This window comes from Lycium ferocissimum, unplaced genomic scaffold (genome assembly GCF_029784015.1).
Source record: "Lycium ferocissimum isolate CSIRO_LF1 unplaced genomic scaffold, AGI_CSIRO_Lferr_CH_V1 ctg7666, whole genome shotgun sequence".
Taxonomy (NCBI): Eukaryota; Viridiplantae; Streptophyta; class Magnoliopsida; order Solanales; family Solanaceae; genus Lycium; species Lycium ferocissimum.
Window position 1 is genome coordinate 3791 of NW_026726890.1, and position 23360 is coordinate 27150.

At 35.3% G+C, this 23360-nt stretch overlaps 1 protein-coding gene across 1 annotated transcript; it reads right to left on the reverse strand.

Moving 5' to 3' along the window:
- Nucleotides 1-426: 426 nt before the first annotated feature.
- On the reverse strand, nt 427-729 carry LOC132045699 (glycine-rich protein DOT1-like). Its single transcript, XM_059436264.1, has one exon. It carries the CDS (start codon nt 727-729, stop codon nt 427-429), a length of 303 nt encoding a protein of 100 aa, XP_059292247.1.
- Nucleotides 730-23360: the final 22631 nt, after the last annotated feature.

Here is a 23360-nt window from a genome sequence, read left to right on the forward strand (position 1 = left end):
GTAGGTTTTAGATATTCATGTGTTAATTAATCATGTACTGATTAATTATTTCATATTCAATCCTGTATAAAATAATACATAGCCTCATAACTTGTACATGTATTAGTTATGCGAATTTCTAAATTGCAAATGTAACACCGTATTAATTTTATATGTAAATAATTTACCTCCTAACCAGCTACCATACGTGATATTACTTACGTAGAGTTTAATGGGAAATTTAATTAAGGGTGACTTTCTAGTTTCAAAATTAGAATGGGTGACTCGATTTATTTTTATTGAGTAGGGTGACTCTTTTGAGATTAGTGTTAATGACACTAATTTTAAAAACCCTAAAGTTATATTATTTACACAAAGCCCCTTCTCCCTCCCCCCCCCCCCACCCTCACCCCCACCTCATCCGTCGCTGCCACCACCCCCATCCCCTTATTCCCTCGCTGCCACCGCCCCGCCCCTCTCACTTACGCCTCCTCTGTCGTTATCACCACCCCCACCTTCGCCACAACCTACACCTCCTCCGCCGCCACCTACACCTTGTTCGCCGCCACCTCCTCCTCCACCACCACTATCACTTCTTCCTCTTCTACCACTACCTCCGCCTCCACTTCCACCACCACCTTCTCTTCTGCCACTACCATCACCACCTCCTCCACCTTTTTTACCTGTCTTCCACCCTTCACTTTTTGCAAAAAAATTCAAAACTTTGATAGTTGCTGCAACAACTATCATAGTTGCTACAACAATTACTGAAAATAGGTTGCAACAACTAAATTTCGATAATTGTTGCAACAACTCGAAAAATACTAAGTTCTTGCAACAAATTTCGTAATTGTTGCAATAACCATCGTGCTTGTTGCAACAAATTTCGTAATTGTTGCAACAAATTTCAGTAATTGTTGCAATAACTTCAGAAATTTGTTGGGTTCTCTGCAGATTTTTTTTTTCAATGACTTAAAATTTATTTTAAAATAAATTTAAATAATTTCCACAAAATTCTTACTACCAAAGGAAAACAGTCCGTAGAATAAGAAGAAGAAAAAAAAAAGAGAAGAACTATCCCCCACCACCACCAACATCGCCACCGTTGTTGCCACTATCACTGCCACCACCACCGAAGAGAAGGAGGAGAAGAAAGAAAATGGTAGAGAGAGGAGGATAATCAACCACCACCACCAACACCCACACCGCCTCTTCTGCCGTCACCGCTGCAACTATCAGTACCACCACCACTGAAGAGAACAAGGAGGAGAAGAAAGAAAACGGTAGAGAGAGAAGAAAGAATGAGATGAAAAGATAAAGAGGAGGGAGAGATTTGAATTTTGAAATTTTAAAGTAAGAGGGAAATTTTTTTTTTAAGTTTTAAATATTACATTTCAGCCCCAAATTAACTTAATCAAATATTAAGTGGGTTTTGACTTTGGCTCATCAAAGTTATCACCTTTTTTGATTTCAAAACTTAAATGGTACCTTTAATTAAGAGGGTGTTTGGATTGGCTTATTTTGAGTGTTTATTGGCTTTTAAGCACTTTTCTAGTATTTGTGGTGTTTGGCAATGATAAAAAGTGCTTAAGAGCACTTACTTTTAGGCATGAAAAATACAAAAATAAGTCAAAAGCCAAAAGTTGGGCATTGCCAACTTATGGCTTTTGACTTTTCGCTTATAGGTTACTTTTTAATAGACAATTCAAACACCCTCTAAATCTTCTCGAGTTTAATAGCTTCATAATTCACATATGCAAGAGGTCCTTTTGTATAAAATTAAAATTCTATATAATACTTGTATAAAATTCAGCACAAGCAACACAATGTTTGGTTGCAGTTTCTGTACTGGTATAAGACTAAGCATATTACTTATACATTGTTTGCTTGTTCATTTTGTTGCCAGCATAATGCAAGAATCTGTGTATTACTTTATGCGGGATAAAAGACAAAATACTAATACATGAGATTAATTAATATATGTATTATATCAACTAATGACCAAAAAAACCTCACGTATTAAATAGATTTTTCAAAAAGTAAAATAATACATATTTAAAGAGCGAATATGTTAAGAAAACCTAAACTATCATCGTTCTACGAATTTTTAGATTAACCCCCCTTAAACTATTTTTAGATTAACCCCTCTTAAACTATCATTATTATGTAAATTTCATACGTAGAAGCCGTTTGGATATGGTTTCAAACCATGATTTGAAATCATGTTTGGACACGCAATTTGGATTTCTTAAGTTGTATTTTTTCTTATAGACATAAAAACCCCACAAGTTGTGAAAACTATCAAAATATTCTCAATTCTTATACAATCTTATCAAATGAGCAAGTCATAATTCATAATAAAATTAATACGTTACTAGAAGGCCTTTCCAAAAAAATACAACATCAATTGATCAAACTTTAGTTCAACAAAAAAGAAAATTTAACATGAATAATAATGTAACTACTCTTTAATAAAATCTTCCCACATGGTAGAGATAAATAAAGGTCGGTAAATGGTTGGTGGAACTAATTGTTAAAAATATCTACCAACTTATGGGTCTTTTTTTACAAAATATAAACTTATGGGCCAAATTTTATATTTAAATTTTTTGAAACCATGGTTTGAAACCCAAAATCATGTCCAAACGCTGATTTCATCGCATGGTTTCAAATCGCATGTCCAAACGCCTGCTTAAACATTGAGTATTCCCGTTACGCACCTGAACTACAATATTATCTATTTAAAACCACCTATAACTATCCGTTTATTATTTTTCCACGTGATAACTGATAACCCCATTGAGGATGCTATTATGGATTATACAGAGGGGGAGACTGCTTGTCCTGTGAAACATCCCTCTTCTATCACTTATCACGTGAAAAAGAACTATCAGGAAAAGCCAAAAAAGAAAAGCGGCAGACCTAAACTTTTGAAGATTGAGAGTCAGATGTCTAAGGTTAAAGTTCCTAAAAAAGCTGCTTTTCCTAATTTTGAAGATCATGCAATAAAAGCTGACTAATTTTACTAAGGAAAAACTGAGAAATATTAGGAAGAAGAAGAAGAGGAGGAAGAAGAAGAAGAAGAAGAAGAAGAAGAAGAGAAGGAGGAGGAATAAGAAGAAGAGGAAGAAGAAGAGGAGGAGGAGGAGAGGAAGAGTAGAAGAAGAAGAGGAGGAGGAGGAGGAGGAGGAAGAAGAAGAAGAAGAAGAGGAAGAGGAAGAAGAAGAAGACAAAGAAGAAGAGGAGGAAGAGGAAGAGGAGGAGGAGGAGGAGGAAGAAGAAGAAGAAGAAGAAGAAGAAGAAGAAGAAATTTGCTGAGAAAGACGAAGAAGAGGAAGAGGAAGAAGAGGAGGAAGAGGAGGAGGAAGAAGAAGAAGAAGAACAAGAAAAAATTTGCTGAGAAAGACGAAGAAGAGGAAGAAGAGGAAGAAAGACGAAGAAGAGGAAGAAGAGGAGGAAGAAGAGGAGGAGGAAGAAGACGAGGAGGAGGAGGAGAAGAAGAAGAAGGAAAAGAGGAAGAGGAAGAGGAAGAGGAAGAAGAGGAGGAGGAAAAAGAAGAAGACGAAGAAGAGGAAGAAGAGGAAAAGGAAGAGGAAGAAGAAGAAGAAGAAGAAGAAGAAGAAGAAGAAGAAGAAATTTGCTGAGGAAGAGGAAGAAGAAGAAGAAGAGAAAGAAGAGGAGGAAGAAGACGAGGAAGACGAGGAGGAAGAGGAGGAGGAGGAGGAGGAGGAGGAGGAAGAAGAAGAAGAAGAAGAAGAAGAAGAAGAAGAAGAATAAATTTGTTGCTAATGTTTCCATCCCTAAAAAAGTCTGTCTTGATCTGCTCCAACAGAAAGGGAATAATGGTCATACGAAAAGTAACTTTGGCCTGGATCCAAACTTGAAAATTATTATTTCTAAGAAAAAGGCTAAGGAAAAAATGGAGGTACAACTAAATGCGCTCCAAGCTAATCTTCAAATTGATACTGGAGGACTTGTTACTATTGAAAATACCGTCATCAAAGATGATATAGGGAATCCCAAATCCACTGCTGATATCTTCTTAGAGTCAACTTCTGATAAACAGGAAGACTCAAAATCATATGATGGGCAGGTTAGGAGTTTGATTGATCCTCAGGCTAGATGTGAGGGTCTGTTGCTTCAAAATCATGTCGACCAAATGGTCAACTATTTCAACAACTTATCCCCAAGAGGTATTCTTAGTTCCAATGTTGGAAAAGCTGTCAACTTCCTTAAAGGGAGTAGAAAATCAAACATAGCTGACTCAAATGATACCCCTAATGTTTCCCATGTTTAATACAATATCATGGAATATTAGAGGGATTGGCTCTCAGGGAGTGTAACGACCCGTTTGGTTGTTTTGGCGTTTTGCAGTCTTTTCCCTAAATTACCCTTTTCGTAGCTTGGAAATGATATTCTTGACTTGCGAGAATTAGTGGCACGGTAATTTAATTGGCTGGAACTTTTTGAAATATATTTATTTAATGTGTGTGAATAGTTTATTTATAGGAATATGAGGTTCAGACATATAAGGCGCAAGTTGGTAAATAAAGTATTTGACAGAATGACTATATTTTAAAGTATACAAAGTAGTTAAGTGAATTAGTGAAGTGGGTCAATATTGTGATAAGTTGCCCTAGGGATTTCATCTAGTTCACAAAACATTAGGTGATTGAGAGAAGGAACACGTGCTGGGAATTTCGGGTTTTAGTGGCGGCATAAGAAGCTAGGGAGATATCAAATTATCAAGGTTCAACAGGCATTAGGTATTAATTCTAATTTTCATTAAAGAGATTTTGGTGTGAAGTTATAACAATTTATGTGGACAATGATTGAGTAATGAGATGGACAATGAGTGGAAGGTAATTATGAATGCTAACTATTGGACCATTGGAATTAAAGTGATGATTCATATAATGATTAGTATAAGTATTAAGCCTTGGTGAATTTTCATTGTTAATTACGTGTGCTGTAGGAACGCTTCAATATTCCTTAATAGGTGTTCTTATTTACCATCTTGGTTAAGTTATGATGATTAGATAATGATGACAAAATGATTGAGGACTAATGATAGAGTAATGATTAACAAATCATTGTTGGGCCGTAATGATAGAATTGATGTAGGGTTAAATGACCCTGTACGTTTTTATTTTGATTGAAAGTCACTGTCCGAATTTTGCTTCTAGTTTTGAATTTCTTTTTATGTTTATCATGTTTCAATTTCAATCTTTATATATTGAGTCTATGAAATTGAATGTTAGGTGTATTGGATTATATGAACACCTTTAAATTCATGGTATTTGATTTGTGGAAAGTGAGATGTTAATTCTAGGTTAAGATTTTGGGAAAATTGAAGGTTTCGACCCTCAGTCTTAAGAAATGAGAATAAATGATTTGAGAGTCCATTTATGGATGAAATTGACTAATCTTCTAGATTAATGACCCTTGGGCTATGGGTGAAATGATGTTTCAATAAAATTTCAGTTTCACTCTTATGGGCCTGGGGTCACTTTTTAAGGTCATTTTTGAGTTTCGAATATAAGTATAGCAATATGAGTGTTCTTTGATTCGTATTCTAACGTAGATCGCATATTTGATAGACTTCGATAGTTCAGAGGCCCTACGCAAAGGGAAGACATTGGTTTGATCGTTCGTGGCACCCGCTCGGCATTGAGCTAGGTAACGGCTTACTTTATGTCTAGACTCCGGTTAGCAAAACGTATGTAGATAGTAGTGATTGACGGGGAAAGCATGATAGGTTTTCAGGCATGGTGTGGAGTTAAATTCCATCTAGGTTGATATTGTCAGCTGTTACGTGGGCTTGTCGCTATTATTGTGATACTGTTATGTGGGCTTGTCGCCATTATTGCGATATTGTTATGTGAGCTTGTCACCATGATTGTAATTTCTTGTACTTGATATAATTGTGTCTCTCTTTCTTGTTATATCACTTGTCATATGTAAGAGGAGGGTTATTACTGAGAAATCAAATATTGAATTGCATTTCATACTATGAATCTGTGGAACCTATGATTGCGGTGATTATTTAGGTTGATTTCATGCGAGGTATGCATCCCATATTCTATGTGTTATTAGATGTGATTATCCCTAGTTGTATCCGTCACATACCAGCTCACTCATCTCATGAAAGGAAGGGTAATATTGATGATTAAACCATGGACAATAATATGACTTGTACTTGTTGATTGCATATGGTGATACGATTGGGGCGATATCATGCATGACATGCTTCCATATTACTTTATGTTGTCTTGATGCGAGGTGAGTGATCGAGAGAGACTCGAGGTCTTTCGGAGCAGATTGAGAGTGACGAGAGACCTAAGGTCTTTACCTAGATTGAGTGTGATTTATAGCCTCGAGGTTTACGTAGGAGAGCACAAGTGGTACATGGACTTCGCGGGTCCCCCATGGGTCATGACTATGAGACATTGCCATAGCATGTGTGTACGAGAGTGGAGCCTGAGAGGTAACTACTGTATTGCATTACATTGCACTTCATTTGAATTACTATTCATGCCGTTGCATGGCACATTCTCTGATTGATTCTTGATTGGTGAATTATTGAGTTCTTGGTATTTGTAAGGTATTTATTTTAGAGGCTTGATGGACTCAAGGTTTAGAGATTTCCTCCTAGGCTTATAACCAGAGATATTGAAATCCCTTGTGACTATCGTTCTTTATGCAAGACTTCCATATTTGCTAGAGTTGTGTCTATGTTTGATAACCTATCTGCTTACTTGTTAGTTGCTTTTTGTTTATATGTGTGAACTAACCATTGTTGGCCTATGATACCTACGAGCCCTGTGTTGTGCTCATACTACTCTTGATACACTCCTTGTGGAGTGTAGAGTTGTTTTCAGGTGATGTTCAGAGTCTCGCGACCGTTTCGGGGCATTTGTCAGAGGCGTTTGGGTGAGCTATTTGAGATCGTGCAACCTAGAGTTTCTTCGATTTCGTTGTTCCTTATCACCGCAGTCGTATCGATTTGAGTCTGTTATTTACTTCAAATTGTAAACTTCTTAGAAGCTCTTGTACGAGTTTAGACCAGGTTTTCAGAATTTCTTAAAATAAAGGTATTTCTTCCGCATTGGTTTTAATATTTAAACTGTTGGATTGTGTGTACATATTGTTGTTCCGCATGTTGTATCAAATAGAGGTAGTTAGGGGAAGGGTTCGCCCACCAGGGGAGGCTAGTGTGGGTACCCGCATGATCCGTGATTTGGATCGTGATAGGGAGCTTGTGAAAGACTCAAAATTCTCAAGCTTCAATGTAAACTTCCTATTATTATTCTTCAAGAACCTATGGTCACTTCCAGAAACATTGAGAAATATATGAGAAGTCTAGGCTTCCAATAATGTTTCTTTAATTGCTCTAACAAGATTTGGGTTTTCTGATCTTCTAATATTATTATTGATGCGCTTGATGACAAAGAGCAACACATCCTTATTCAAATTTCTCATCCATCCAGAACATGTTCTTTTTTCCTCTCTATTGTGTATGCTAAATTTGATGAAAATCTTAGGATGGCCCTATGGGAGGAGTTGAGGAACATTTCTAATGCTATTAATGGACCTTAGGGTGTAGTTCGGGATTTCAATACTATCACTAGCAATGAAGAGAAGGTTGGTGGAAGACGTTTCAGAGTTGATGAAGGGTTAGATTTCTTGCTTTGTCTTTCTGATTGTGGGTTGTAAGATGCTGGTTTTTATGGATCTGAGTTCACATGGTGTGACAATAGAGATCTTCTAATACTATTTGGGAAAAATTGGACAAACTGGTGTACAATGCTAAGTGGTTTGATGAATTAGGGAATACTGTTATCACTCATCTACCCAGAACTTATCTGATCATGCCCCCTTGCTGATTGAAGTTGGTCCTACTAATGGAGACTTTGTGAAGTACTTTAATTTTCTTAATTGGCTGGATCATGAAGACTATCTCAGCAATGTTCAACAAGCTTGGTCTACACCTGTGTTTGGGAATGCTCTCTATATCCCCATACCCGATTTTTTTTTTTTTTTAAAACAACTTATTCAATCCTAAGTGCTTGGTCCAGACAAGCCTTTGGGGATATTTATGAAGAACCAAAGAAGTTGGAAGTCATTATCAGAAACTTGGAGGACGCTATGACCACTAATCCCTCTGAAGATCATAAACTAAACTTGTCCAAAGCTAGGGCAGAGTTTACTAAGTTCCTTAAGCTTTAAGACTATATTACTAGACAAAAGGCTATGGTTAGATGGCTTGCTGAAGGTGATGCCAATACTATTTTTTTTCCATCTTTGTTAGCAAAGACACGATGAGAAGATTAAATATTCAGTAGATTAAAAATGAAGATGGAGGGCTTGTTGAAGGGACATAAGCTGTTGCTAATGCAGCTGTGGATTTCTTTCAAAACCTGTTTAGTTCAAGTCTTGATCATGGAGATTATAGTGCTCTTAACGTTGTCGCAGATCCGTATCAGATGAAGAGAATAATTTCCTGATTACCCTTCCTTCACAAGAGGAGATAAAGAATTGTATTTTCTCTATTGATCCTGATAGTGCCCCTGGCCCATATGGACTAAATAAATTTTTTTATCAGTCTACTTGGAATATCATTGGTGAAGATGTGAGCAATGTTATCAAGTCCTTCTTCAATGGTGCCCCGGTTCCTAAATTTTTTACTCACACTTGTTTGATCATGCTCCCTAAGGTGGATTCCCTACAATCATTTGCAGACATAGGGTCGATAAGCCTATGTAATGTGTCTGCTAAAATCATTTCCAAACTTCTTAACTCCAAACTCACCACTATTCTCCCAAAAATTATTTCTCAAAACCAGAGTGGTTTTGTAAAGGGCAGGGCTATTATAGAAAATATATTCCTTAATCAAGAGATTTTCAATGATATTGGGAAGCAAGTTCCAAGGGACAATATTGTTATCAAATTGGATATGTCAAAGGCTTATGACAAGGTTTCTTGGAATTTCCTTTGCCTAATGCTAAGAAAAATGGGTTTCTCTGAAAAGCGGATTGAGATTATATACAGCTTCATATCCAACAACTGGTATTCTATTATGGTGAATAGAGGGAGATATTGTTTCTATAAATCTGGTAGAGGGTTCAGACAAGGAGATCCCTTGTCCTTTTTTTTTTAAGCGCATAATTACTCTCCATTCTTCTCAACAACAACAGATATATTGGTTTTTATATGAATAGGAATGGCCCTCAAATAAATCACTTGGCCTTTGCAGATGATACCATTATTTTTTGTAATGTAGGGAATGCCAATATTCAGCTGACTCTGTCTACTTTAGCTACTTATGAACAAGTTTCCGGGCAACAAATTAATACTACTAAATGTAGTTTCTCCATGGCTGCTTCTGCCAACGTTTGGACCATTTCAAGGATTAAGAGGCTGACTGATATGAGATATGAAGAGCTTATAATTAAATATTTGGGATGTCCAATTTACTCTGGTAGGAAGAAGAATGAAATATTCTCAGATCTTGTTACTAAAGTTGTCAACAAGATTAAAGGGTGGCACCTGAAGCTTCTTTCCACAGGTGGTAGGGCTATTCTCATCAAACATATTCTCATCGCTCTTAATATTCACACTTTAGCTTTTGTGCATCCTACTATAGGTACTCTAGAAGCTATTGAGAAGTACCTGGCCAGGTTCTTTTGTCTGGTCAAGAAAATAATGATAGACATCATCGAGTGGCTTGGGAAAACTTATGCTTTTCATTTGAGGAATGAGAAACTAATTTCAGAAGTCTTAGGGATATCTGTCAAGACTTATGCTTTAGTTATTCCATGGAATCTTTGGTCAATTCCATAGCTGGCAAGCCGTGTGCAAAATGAAATATGAATTTGAAAAACATCTCGTGTGGAAGATAGGTTAGGGAGATGTTAGTTTTTCGTATGGTCCAATTCTGGACCCTTATGTTCTCTTATTGAGGACAACAATACTTATGACAATACTACCATAAGGGATGCCTATATCAATGGGAGTTGGGATTGGACTATTTTCCAAATCCAACCCACTGATTACATCAAAGAGATTGCCCAAGCTGTTCAAATCAACATTAATACTGAACTACCAGAGGCTCAAAGATGAACACTCTAATTATGGAGAGTTTTCCATTAGATCTGTCTGGGATGCTTTTAGACATAGAAGGGAGGTGTCCTCTTTCGATTCCTAATTATGGAACAAAGTTATGCCATTTAAGATGTCTTTTATATCTTGGAGAATTACTCATCACAGGCTTTCTACCGATGACAGAGTCTCCAGGCTTAGAATCACTATTTATACCAAATGCTTCTGCTGCAGTGAGCCTAATATGACTCAAGAAGATGAAACTGTGGAACACCTCTTCTGTAGAGGTGGGTATGCTCAGAGGATATGAATTAATTTTGTTGGTTTACTTGGTGTTATACAAAGTAACACATCTCTGAGGACTCTATTTAATAACATATGGAATCATAAAGCCAAAAACTCGATTGCTGCCTTTATTCTTAAATTTTTGCCTCTTATCATTGCTTGGGAGCTGTGGAGATCAAGATGCAGTCACAAGTATGGTGGGGAAAGGCCATCCATTGGGAGATCTAAATACTTTGTTACTTTCAACATTTGTCAGATTGCCAACTCTCATTTCAAAAAGGTTATTAGTGGAAATAAGTGGGAAGATATGTGCAGGCTCTTTGATTTGTCCTTTTCTGATGTTACTATTACTAGAGTACATTGGTTGAAACCTCCTCTTATTTTTGTGAAATTAAATAGTGATGGGAGCTGTGTTAATGGAAATTGTGGAAGAGGCGGTGTTGTAAGGGATAACATAGGTAGAATGGTCATGGCTTATGATATTCCTATGGGGAGAGGGATTAGCAATTTGGCAGAGGCAAACGCCTTGTTGTTTGGTCTTAAATGGTGCTTACAACATGGTTTAAACCTTATTATTGGGGAAATAGACTCTCTTTTAGTCCACAATTTTATTAATGGAACTTGGAGCACCCCTTGGAAAATTAGTGACACCATATCAGAAATCAAATCTCTGGTGGAAGATATGGCACCATATCAGAAATCTAATATCTAGTGGAAGATAAGGTGATCATCATTAGGCATTGCTACAGAAGTGCAAATCAAGTTGCAGACTTTACGGTATCCACCAGCCACCATCTGGAAGATGTACATACAATTACTTACTTTGACATACTTCCGAGGAAAGCCACAGGTATACTAAATGTTGATCGATGACAATTACCTACATTCCGATTCAAGAAGAGAAGACCAAGTAACATGGTGTATAATCCACCGTGACTACTCAGCCTCATTACCATTTTCATTTAAGTCTACTTTTGTTAGGGCACATATAGTAGTTGATGTTTCATGTGCCAGCTTATTTTGATCATTTACATAAGAAGGTTAGACTATACCCTCGTTCTTCGATATACTTTTGCAAATCCAAATAGTAATAAGATCTTGACTTGGAATTGAAAAAAAAACCTACATTATTAGTCCCATATAACTTATTTCTCATCTGAATGACCGACCCCTTAAAAACTTACAGAAAGAAAAAGTAGAACTACATAAAATTATTTAAAAAAGAAGAGACTCATGTGACTTTCAACTTTCAAATTCGAAGAGAATCTAATCAATTAACCCAAAGACAAATGTTCCCTAGGCTTTAAAATGTAAATATAGTAGTACTCCCTCCTGTCTAGGGGTGTCAACGGTACGGTTCGGGCGGTTATTTTAGAAAATTTATACCATACCAATTTTTTGGTTATTTCATTTTGTAGAACCAAAACTAGACTTTTCAAAACCGTCCCGTCATCTTGGTTTCTCTTCGGTATCGGTACGGTTCGGTTAATTTTTGAGTTTTTTTTTTTTTTTTTATTTTTAAAAAAACGTTAACATCATGTCTAGTCACTAGTAAAAGTTAAAGACACAATATGATGCATATTCTATAGGACTTTGACAAAATTTCTCTAGACATTTTTACTTTTTAAAAGGTGGTAAATAAAAAACATGAAAGACGATAAGAATAAAGATTGATTCCACTATTTAATGGTAGTGTCAAACAATGTTAAGCAAAGACGAAAAAGTACAATTTATATCGCACGGGGGGGGGGGGGGGGAATTAATTAAGATGGACTCAAGAACTGAGTCTACTAAAATTAAGTATCCAATAAGAAAAATATAAAATCATAAATACTTTGTAGCTTTCTATCAAAGATCATTGGAATATCTTGTAGCTTACAAGCTAGTTACTACTCGAGACGCTAGAAATAATTTAATTTCAGTAGGAGTAGTATAATAAGTTTCAGAGTTGGAATTTTAGGTGTTAATTATGTTGCCGGCTTGTCGTCGTTTTCATCATCCCGAGCCCAAGGCAAAATTTTTACTATTATATTATATTTATATCCAATACATATAATATATTTTACACATATAAACTTATTCGGTAAGGTTTGGTATTTTTTCGGTTTATTTTTATAAAATTAAAAACCAACCTAATTATTCGGTACGATTTTAGTAAAAAAAAAAAAAAAAAACTAAAACTCAGTTCGCTACGGTACGGTTCGGTCGATTAAGTCAGTTTTTTGAAAACCATTTAACACCCCTACTCCTGTCCTTATTATATTATGCTTTAATTTTGGGTGTATTCTTTAAGAAATTAATTCACCGCTACATAAAATTTTCATTAAATAATTCTTTTAACTTGATTTTTTTAATTTGCAATAATGTAAGAACCACTTACCTAAAAATAATTAATATTTTTATAATTATGACAAAAATCATTTATTTATTTTGAATTAAATGCAAAGGTTAAAACATTCATACTCCTTCTGCTCACTTTCACTTAACAAAGAAGATTCAAAACATGGGTTTCAGATGGGTTTGGTGTGTTTAATTAGAATGAAGGAAAATTTACTTGTCATAACTACCTCTAAGAAGTATTTATTGATAATAACTCCTACTTATTTATATTTCGTAGCTACAGTGATTTTTTAATTTACATATTGTAGTTATACCAAATACATAGAGCTATTCTATTGTATCAAGCTTCTCCCTCACCTCTCTCTTCAGCCCCATATTCCCCTTTATCTTCCTCTCTCTCCATCGAAACCCAGCCCCCAAATCAGAAAAACCTAATTTCCACTCTCTCTCTCTCTTCTCTCTACTTCAATATTCACCATGGCTAAGAAGCGAAAAATCATAGCTTCCGAATCCACACAACAAGAAGTTGAAGAACCACAAGATATTAAACAAGAAAAAGATGTTGACAAGAAGAATATGAAAACGATGTCGTAGAAGAAGGAATAGTACATGAAGAAGACGAAGAAGAGCCAGATCCTGAAGATGAGAGCCGTAAAGCGGCAGTGATGAGATCCGACACTGCCACCGGCGAGCATATCTTTGAGGGATAGGATTTGAGGCTTGTATTCATTTTTGAGGAGTGGAGACACTCTCGAATTGAGCAAATGCTCTTGCTCGTGATTCTCCTTCTTGTATCTCAGATCGGAGTATATTAAAGTGTATTCCATGGTCACCTTTTTGTATCTCAGATTTGAGTGTCTTTGAGCGTATTCGTTATTTTTTTAGTGTAAATATAAATTTAATGTATTTGGCTGATTGTATTTTTGGACAAACTAGATTTATTTGACTGTATGTGTTGTTTGAATGATCCATACATATGTTTGTATACAATTTTTCCGAGTAAATACAGTGTATCTGAAATTTTATATCTGATTTTTTCTTGTTTGTATACAAATTTACCTGTCATTGTGTCACGACCCAATTCACGAGTCGTGGTGGCACCTACACTATCCCTTCGAGTAGGCGAACCACATTACTAATAACAAGTTAAATAAGCGAAAAATTTATTTAAGAATAAGTTATCAAGTTTTAAATACTTATCATAACAAGAAATGTCACGACAATCCCAAAAATCTAGTCAAAGGGTACAAGAGCGCTAACATAGACGGAGAATAGAAGTACGAAAATACCGAAGGCTACATATTGTACGTCGAATACAAAAACGAGAAATAGATAGAGGAGGTTCTTCGGGGGCCACGGATGACGGGTAGCTCACCACGAATAACTAAAAGATGTCACCCTCGCGTATCGACCCACGGGGTTTAGGCGGGCACGGATCGTACTGCACTCAACAAAAAAAGTGCGACAAGAGTAGTATCGGTACAACACTTGTGCCGGTAGGCATCATGAGCCGACAATGATTAGATAACGCATGAAGAAGTCAAAACCAACAAGTAGCACATAGAGCAAACGGTATGGTCACATATCGATACAAGTAAGGTGTAAAGGAATCATGAAATCAACCAAGACGGATATAATTCACCAAATGATCGGTCAAATATATAAGTGGATGAATGCAATGCAATGCAATGCAATAATCACCTCTCACACTCCGCTCCCGTACACACATGCTATGGCAATGCCTCATAGTCATGACCCATAGGACCGCCAGTCCATGTACCACTCGCTCGGAATATAACCTCGGATCACGAGCACACTCTCGCGATCCGGCAAAGACCTCGGGCATCGGACACTCCATTGTTCCCGGCAAGAAACCTCGGGCAACAAACACTCGTCTCTCTTTACCCTCGGCGAAGACCTCGGAGTCTCTCTGTCACTCTCGATCTCTCGTGCCAAAGACCTCGGAGTCTCTCGATCCTCACCTCGCCAATCATCGCAACAATAATATAAAAGACATGTCATGCATGATATCGATCTCAACAATATCATCAATATATAGTCAACCAATACAAGTCATATTAATGTTACCATTCCTTTACACACGGTGAGTGAGCTAGTATGTGACGGAGAGAACGAGTGATAATCCGAGAAAATAACACATGTGGCGACAAGCCCACATAGCAACTAACAAAGCCAATCTAGCTGGAAATCATCTCTCTTCATGCCCGAAGGCCTATATCTTGTCCCCGTCACTTTCTACAACTACATACGATTCTCTAATCGGAGTCTAACTAAAGTAGACCGTAACCTACCTCAATGCGAAGCGGATGCCACGAACAATCAAGCTAATGTCTTCCGCTGCGTAGAGCCTCGAACGATCAAAATCTATAAAATATGCGATCTACGTTAGAATACGACTCTAAGGACACACATCTGCTATATTTATATTCTAAACGACCATATTCATGACATGCAATAATGATTCATACGCTACGACATTCTCAAGTTACTTCTAATAGTTTGTAGCTTTAACGTTTGTATGTCACAACTTATAACATTCCATCCAACATACAATATGGTGTATACTCTTAACTTATAATTATTCTTTCCAACTTAATGAAAGCATAAGTCCAAAACGATCCTACCCAACATGTCCAAATCGGTCCCACTGGCAAACAACATAACGATGTTGAATTCTTGCAAATGTTTACGAACATACTAAGCCAACCACATGTGATTTTTATACATCATTTCATGTCTTCTTTTCATATAATTTCAGTAAGTTACGACCAGCTATACACACGATAAGTACAACATCAATTCATACGCAACTACGCTATATCGTCATTTTTATAATCCTTATAACAACTCACAAATGACTTTAGTTTCAACTCCAACCATTAAACACCTTCATTTCCATCATAAATTTCATGATAATGACAATCAAAATATCAAGTAAAAACAGTTCACTAACTTCTTCCCAAAACAGTCCACACACGGCTACACCATGCTTCAACATCACTCACATAAAATCATAGATTCAACCATTTTCATACTAACATAACTTCACCTTTAACCTTCTAATTCTTTTCATTCTTTTTACCATGAGATCTATGATAGTAACAACTATATTTATTAAAGAAAATCAGTCCATTAAATTCACCAAAAACAGTCCTACGACTAACTAACATTCCAACACCAACTTTCATGATTTGATGCATGCGATTCATGTTCGTCAGTTACAATCATACTTCAACATCAACCCATATAACTCCATAACTATTATTACCATGTTCCAACATCAACACACCTTATTTCATGCATACAACTTATATTCACACATCTCATCACCCTTAATACATGAAAAGAAAGTTAGATCTTACCTTGACCACTTGAATTCTTTACTTGGCTAGAGTTGGTGACTTGAGATGAAAATGGTTCTTGTTGCTCCAAAGACTATCTTCACGTTTTAGGGACCTTCTAAAGGGTTGAAACACCTTGGAAAATAATTTTTTGATCAACACACAAAAGCTCCAAATTCAGCCCTTTGGCCGTGAGCTTGCCCCTCTCTCCTCAGGTTTTCTTTCTTTGTTGTGAAGTTGAAAATAAATGTAATGGCTGATTCCTTAGTCATTATTTTGTTAAATTATGATGCCTACAAGTTGGATACAACACATGCTCCACTCATGACATTGAGCACTCAATTAACTTTACACAAAATTTCAATATTTTGCCTCACCACTTTCGGCCATAAGCCTCTTGGCCGACCCCCTTGTTCCTCTTTTCTTCTTTCTTTTCAATTGTTTACAAGACAATCTTATGTGTGTTGAATGATTCATGCACCACCCTTTGTCTATTGTAATCATGCCAAGATGGATGAGCAATATTAAATGTGAAATGATCCTCCATGTTATGTCCTCCTAAAACAATGTATACTTTCATATAGTAGTGGATGCTCAAATATTCAATTGTATGCTTCAACTTTTTCTCCTCAAAATTTTCAGCCCTATGGCCGAATGTAACATGTAAGTTTCTTCCAATTTTAATTGTCCACAATATGTTGAAAATGTAGTGGATGAATCAACATTTAATTTCACACTTGTATGTCTTCCATTTGCCTTATTTTAGATGACTTGAGTCATCCTTTTTACCTTGGATGTTGAGGCTCTTGTTGGCTTATTATTGTCACCAATTTTTACTTAACACCACACTTAAGTAATTCCTAATCTCCAATAACATTTTTATACTAAGTAAATCCGAGGTTTCTATCTCACGTTGATTCTTTCGCGAATCACTCGACGTATAAAATACGGGGTCTAAAATTCTTGTCAATTAAATAACCGAATCACCGGTTATCGCAAGCTATAGATACCAAAATTAGACCACAAAAAGGGTGTTTTAGAGATATTAGGCATAAGAGTGCTAAACGACCAAACGGGTCGTTACACATTGTTTGATACACCCGAATACACTCTATAGCAATGAAATATTAGCCAGCGACAACTCAACTCCATTAAAATATACTCGAATACATTCGACCTTTGCGATGTTCGGCGGCGACCTTGCTGATCTGAGCTAGAATACATTCAAATACAGCCAAAACAAGAGGATACATCAATATATAAATACAATAGAATACACAGCTCATTCGTGTATTTAAATAATCTAGAATACAATCATTTTGAATACGCATGTATTCAAAGAAATTAAGGTTGCATGTATTCAAATATATCCAAATACATGTGACATCAAATAAGATTGGATACAGCTGAACAGTGTATTCAAATATACCCAAATACATCGAATTGCCCTAAACTAGCTACGAAATGTAAATATATAAAATGTAGCTACGAATTGTTAAAAACTCTTAAAAGGTAGTGGTTTATGTAAGTTGCCCTAAATGAACCCGATCTTAAAATTAACCCCAGGCTAACCACGTTTATATTTTACATTAGGATCAGATTATTTAACAGGTGGTTGTAAATATGACCCTAAAGTATAACGGTAAGGTGTTGCTTATGCAAAAAATATAATAAGAGTTAAATATACTTCCTTTGTCCCCATTTATGTGGCCTCATTTTTTTTTTTGGTCTGTCCCAAAAAGAATGTCAAATTTAATTTTATGAAATGATTTACAACCACACATTTATATAAGACTTGTTTTGTATCACACATTTCAAAAATTTTATTCTATTTTGAGACGGAGGGAGTATAACTTATTTTCAATTGTGCAAAAGTTAATATGACCGTTTTTCGTATGGTATAGATAGGAGACAGTAATATGTATACTCATATTGATATGGGTGCAGGAAAAGAAAAAGCCTTTAACCACTTCGCTAGGCTTTTCAGTCCTACTTGTATCTCTTTATCACCAGTCACCACGCACAATTTCACCTATCTTCCTACATCTCATTCTCCGAGTCCCACGGTACTATATACTCCTATATCCTCTTCATTCACTCTATATCTAAGAATAGACGTTAGGGCGACACTCAGGACGGAGCTAGGTAGGCTCAAGTTCATCATCAGAGAAAACTTACGACGGAGCTAGGTAGGCTCAAGTTCTGATGAAACTTACGTTGTATATATAACATTAAAATTATTTTATATATATATATATAGTAGATGTTTAACCTTTAACTTTTCTTTTCGTATATTTACTTCTCTATATTTTTGAATCTCTGAGTGTTTGAATCTCTAGGTAAAAACTCCGACTCCACTGACAATACTCACTTCTCTTTGGTGTTTGTTGTATCTAGTGCTCCTCCTTTTGCTTGGTTGTTATCTATCAGCTTTTTAATTAATTGATTTGATATATTTATTTTTTGTGGTATTTCAGTATTTGTTTTCTATGTATTTTTCTCACGATATTCTGGAGGTTTGGTGCTAGAGTTAGGGGTGTACATGGACCGGATTGGTTCGGATTTTTCAAATACCAAACCAAACCAATTGCGTCGGGTTTTTAAATTTATAAACCAAACCAAACCAATAAAATTCGGGTTTTTTAACTTCGGGTTTTCTCGGGTTATTCGGTTTTTTCGGGTTTTTCGATTTTTTCGGGTTTTTCGAGTTTTTTTCCAAAAAAGTCTTCATACAAAACATATGACTTTTACTTCAAATATTTCTTTAGTCCTAGTAAGATACAACTATATAACTAAGGTGTTTCTTAAGAAAATAACACAAAATGTGAGATGGGTGATGACATCGTATTAAAATATTCAACAAAAAATAATAAAATCGGTTAAAATAAGTATTGCTAATTAATAAGCCATAAAGAAAATGACTTTAATCTAAACACTAAGTTATGATAAAATAAGTATGGCTAATAAGTATTAATTACATGACAGAAAAAATTAAGCTATGTATTTTTACGCTCTAAACCAATTATGCAAAACTAAAGAATAGATATCCAACATTACTGTCATTCCTAGTGTTAGAATTGAATTTCTTTTGTTAGCATTAGTGTTGAGTTGGTTTTGATTTGGACTTTATTTGAGTTATTAACATCTATGGGATATAAAACTTATTGGCATTCAAATTCTAAGTTCAAGCTTAAAATAATATGATAAAAGACAAAAAGCTATGAAAAATTTTAAGAAATATTTACAAATTACATTACAAATGAATATTCTTATGTATAAAATATTTTTAAAATCGAATACACGTAATGTCGGGTTGGTTTGGTTCGGTTCGACTTTTTTTAGCTAGAACCAAACCAAACCAGTTATGGTCGGGTTTTTTTTTTTCCAACACCAAACCAGGTCAAACCAAACCACGAGTCGGGTTTTTTTCTCGGTTTGACTCGGTTTATCGGTTTGGTGCGGTTTGTCGGTTTGGTTTGTACACCCCTAGCTAGAGTTGTGGGTAGTTATAGGTTAGCTTTTGGACAGGATTAGGGTTGTATGTGCTTTGTAAGAACGTTTACGTGCATTGACTTTTTTGTCCTTTTTGTTATTTTGGTGGTGCAAGGGTTAGGGTTTTGAGGGTGGAGCTCTTTGAGATTCAAAAGAGGACCTAATTGGTAAAAATTGAGCTGCTAAAATATGCATCCCTCAGCCCTATCCATATTGAATAATGTTGTTGGATAGGTATGGGGCTTGCATATGTTAGGAGCTTCATTATCCCCAAGTTTGATCCCTTTTTGGATTGAAGGGAGCTCTACATTCTTCTCTCTTAATCTTAATTCTCGACATATATATATATATATATATATATATATATCCTTTGATCTATCTAGAGCAGCCCTATTATTTGTTTCGCCTTATTTACTCCTGTACTTTCTTTTTCAACCAGCTTTGTTCTGCGTCACTTGAGCCGAGGGTGTTTCATAAATAGCCTCTTATCTTCACGAGTTAGGAAGAGGTAAGGTTTGCATACACTCTACCCTTCTCGGACCCGCTTGTGGGAATATATTGGTATGATGTTTTTGATCTATCTAGAGTAGAGGTGGATACTAGAATTTAAATTTTATGGGCTTTAAGTTTGAAATTTTACCTGTCAGTTCATTTGATTTAGTGCGTTCAGACTCTATTATTTGTATTAATTTGATTGATTTTTTGAAAACAAATGTAGAAGTTGAGCTAAATTATGTATGTTATTAGTCTGCTTTCCGGTATTTATAAGAGCTTTAGCATATGATTTCATGTTTTTGGTCTCCTCGAGATCTTATTTGCTATTTCTGGGTTCTGTAATAAGTATATATGTAGAGTGTATCTGTTTGGGGACATACACTTTTCCATGTATATTGCAGATGCTCTTTTAAGTTCCTCATCAGTTATGATTTCAGCTAAAACAGATTCCAAGCAAAAGATACATCAGAGATGAGTGCCAGAGGAGCAGCTTACTTTTGTCCACATCTGAGGCTAAGAGAAGCAAAGGTTTCAGGCATTACATTGCTTCAGCCGTGCGAAGGGTAGCAGTTTAGCTGCCTTGTACGAATTATAATACTAAAAATTTGACTTCTATAGACTGATTGAAATGATTTGTAATTGAGGTTTACTTTTATTAATTAGGGACCCCAAAATATTTAAGATCTTTACAAACTTATTTTAGTTTTATGACTTTTAATTTTCAGGGATCTTCAATTTTTACATTTGAAAAAAAAAAAAGCATAAAAAATTTGAAAAGTGAATTTTCTTCTATTTAAATGGTAAGAGATCTCATTTACTCCAAAAAATAATGTACCGCGGTAAAGTTCTTGGTTTAAACTTTGACGAGTATACTGCAATGCATAAAGTAAATCTTTTAGTACCAAAAATAAATAAATATACATTTCTGTCAAACATGGTTGTTAAGTTTTGATTTAGCCGATTGCTTTACTATTTTGATGTACATTATGCGATAAATACTGTATTATCACGGTGCTTGATATTCTTTTCGTGTATTGTGGTAATACAAACACTTCTGCTAAAGCCTTGGGTTTGTGACCCTGTCTAGTGAACAAAACTAGACTAGTGCTTGTGACAACTCAATACTCTCGAGTCTTGTGCTGTAAGCTGTGAAAAATTTCTTCATTGTTTTTGGTTTAATTTTTCGAGAGTTTAAACATTGTTTTCTTGTGTCGATACTCGAGATTTTGTATATATATGTTCGGCTAGACTCCAAGAGATTACTTGATATATCTCGGAGATTATGAGCCCGTTTGGCTTAGCTTATGTAAGTTGCTGAGCTTTTTTGAGTGTTTGGCTGGTAGAACTATAAATTATTTTGTGATTAAAATAAGCTTAAAAAAATAAGTTGGGGTAGTCCAATGTTGCTTTTTTTAAGTTAAGCCAAACGGACCCTATGTTCGGTTTTAGAAATTTTTATCTGGATTAGTTTAGCATTATTGTTTTGTTGTGGTATTATTATATTGAAGGCTTTCTTGATCGAGTGACTATGAAAAAGCTATGCAACCATGGATGACCTTACTAGTTACTCCTACTTATTTATGAATGAGCTTCTGGCTGTTCAACACAATTTACCAGCATTTGTAAGTACAAAATTGACTACATATGCTTTAGTAATAGTCATGTTGAACTTCAAACTGTTTAAATTGAAAAAAATATTATAGAAAAATAATTAAATTACCGAGGTCCATTTTAATTTCAGGCCACATTGATCCCTTGACCCAGCAACTCACTTACGGAGTTTTTCACTATATATTTCTTTTAAGAGATTGACCTGTACATTTATATTTCGGAATTGGAAATCCAATTCTTAACAAGTACCAATGCACATCGAGTTTAATCCATGGGCTAATGCTCCTATATAACATGTCTAATAAAGAGTATTCTCCAATAACTTATGATGTGTGGTGAGTTCCTTTTTTTACATTTTTTTATCAAAGATTTGTGGTTTGAGTTTTAGAGTGAAATCTCTTTTAGTAGGGAGTATTCTACTCTTTACAAGTCAAATTTGAGTTAGCCTGATCCAGAGGAGGTCGGCAAATCGAAGAAACAAGAAAACTAATAATGTATAGATCAACAATATTTCATGTGGAAAACAGAACAATTGTTTCACAGATCATATTCAACATATATTACTCAGTTAGTAAAGGGCCTCCACCCGCGATCGATGGGTTCAGGATTCGAGCCACGTTGGAGAAGTGTGGAAACATCACATATCCTCCAAAGGGAGGTTAAAAAATATCTTTCCCTCTATCTCAATTTGTTTGACACTTTTCGTTTTTCGAGAATCAAGTTTCTTACTTTTGACCGTATCTTTGAACATAAAATCCATAAATTTTTTGAAATAAAATTTACATATTTGGAAATTACGTAAAAAGTACTATAAGTCACCATAATTAATAATTTAAAATATTTAAAAGACATATAAAAAAAATTACGGTCAACGAATAACTTATTTGACTCTCGAAAAGCGAAAAGTGACAAACCAATTGGGGCGGAGGGAGTAGCTAGTTAGAAAAAAATATTTGAAGTGTGTAATTAGTAAAAACAAATTATTACGTTTTTTCGAAATCATACTCGAACTGCATCAAACAGGATACATCTTATATTTGACTTAAGATTTCTAACAATTTGAATTATGGAACATTTATTTTGCAACATTATATTTATTAGCTGGTGTAAAAAAGAAAATATGATACATATAATAGATAAGATGTTTAAGAAATTGTTTGAGTGGTAGAGATATATTATATTTGTTAATATTTAATAATTATACTGTGTGAAGTATTATATTATTGACTGTATAAGAATGATATAATCTATTATAACTAAAGTTGATTGTAATAAATAAATTCATATTAAAAGGTAAGACTGTAGTTGAATATTAAAAGCAATGATATTCCCAAAGAATGGACGTTATAAAAGTTCATATATACGGTACGTTTACACCATTTTATAACGCCAGGGGTATATATACACCACTTTTGTAACGAAGGGTATATCTACTCTAAATCGAAAAGTTGAGGGGTATATTTGCACCTTTGCCCGATTTACAATTATGGTGTTTCCTTTGTTTCGGTTATCATATTATTTCTTGTTGCTACTGTTCTCTTCTTCATTGTTTTCACTTTTCAGCATAATTTCTTCGCTATTGTATTTGCCTTACTTGATTTTTAATAAGCTTTACTTAAGTCGATAGTTTGCCACACCCCAAACCGAGGGGCATGACGCCGAGCACTACCTGACGTACATTCAACATACCTGACT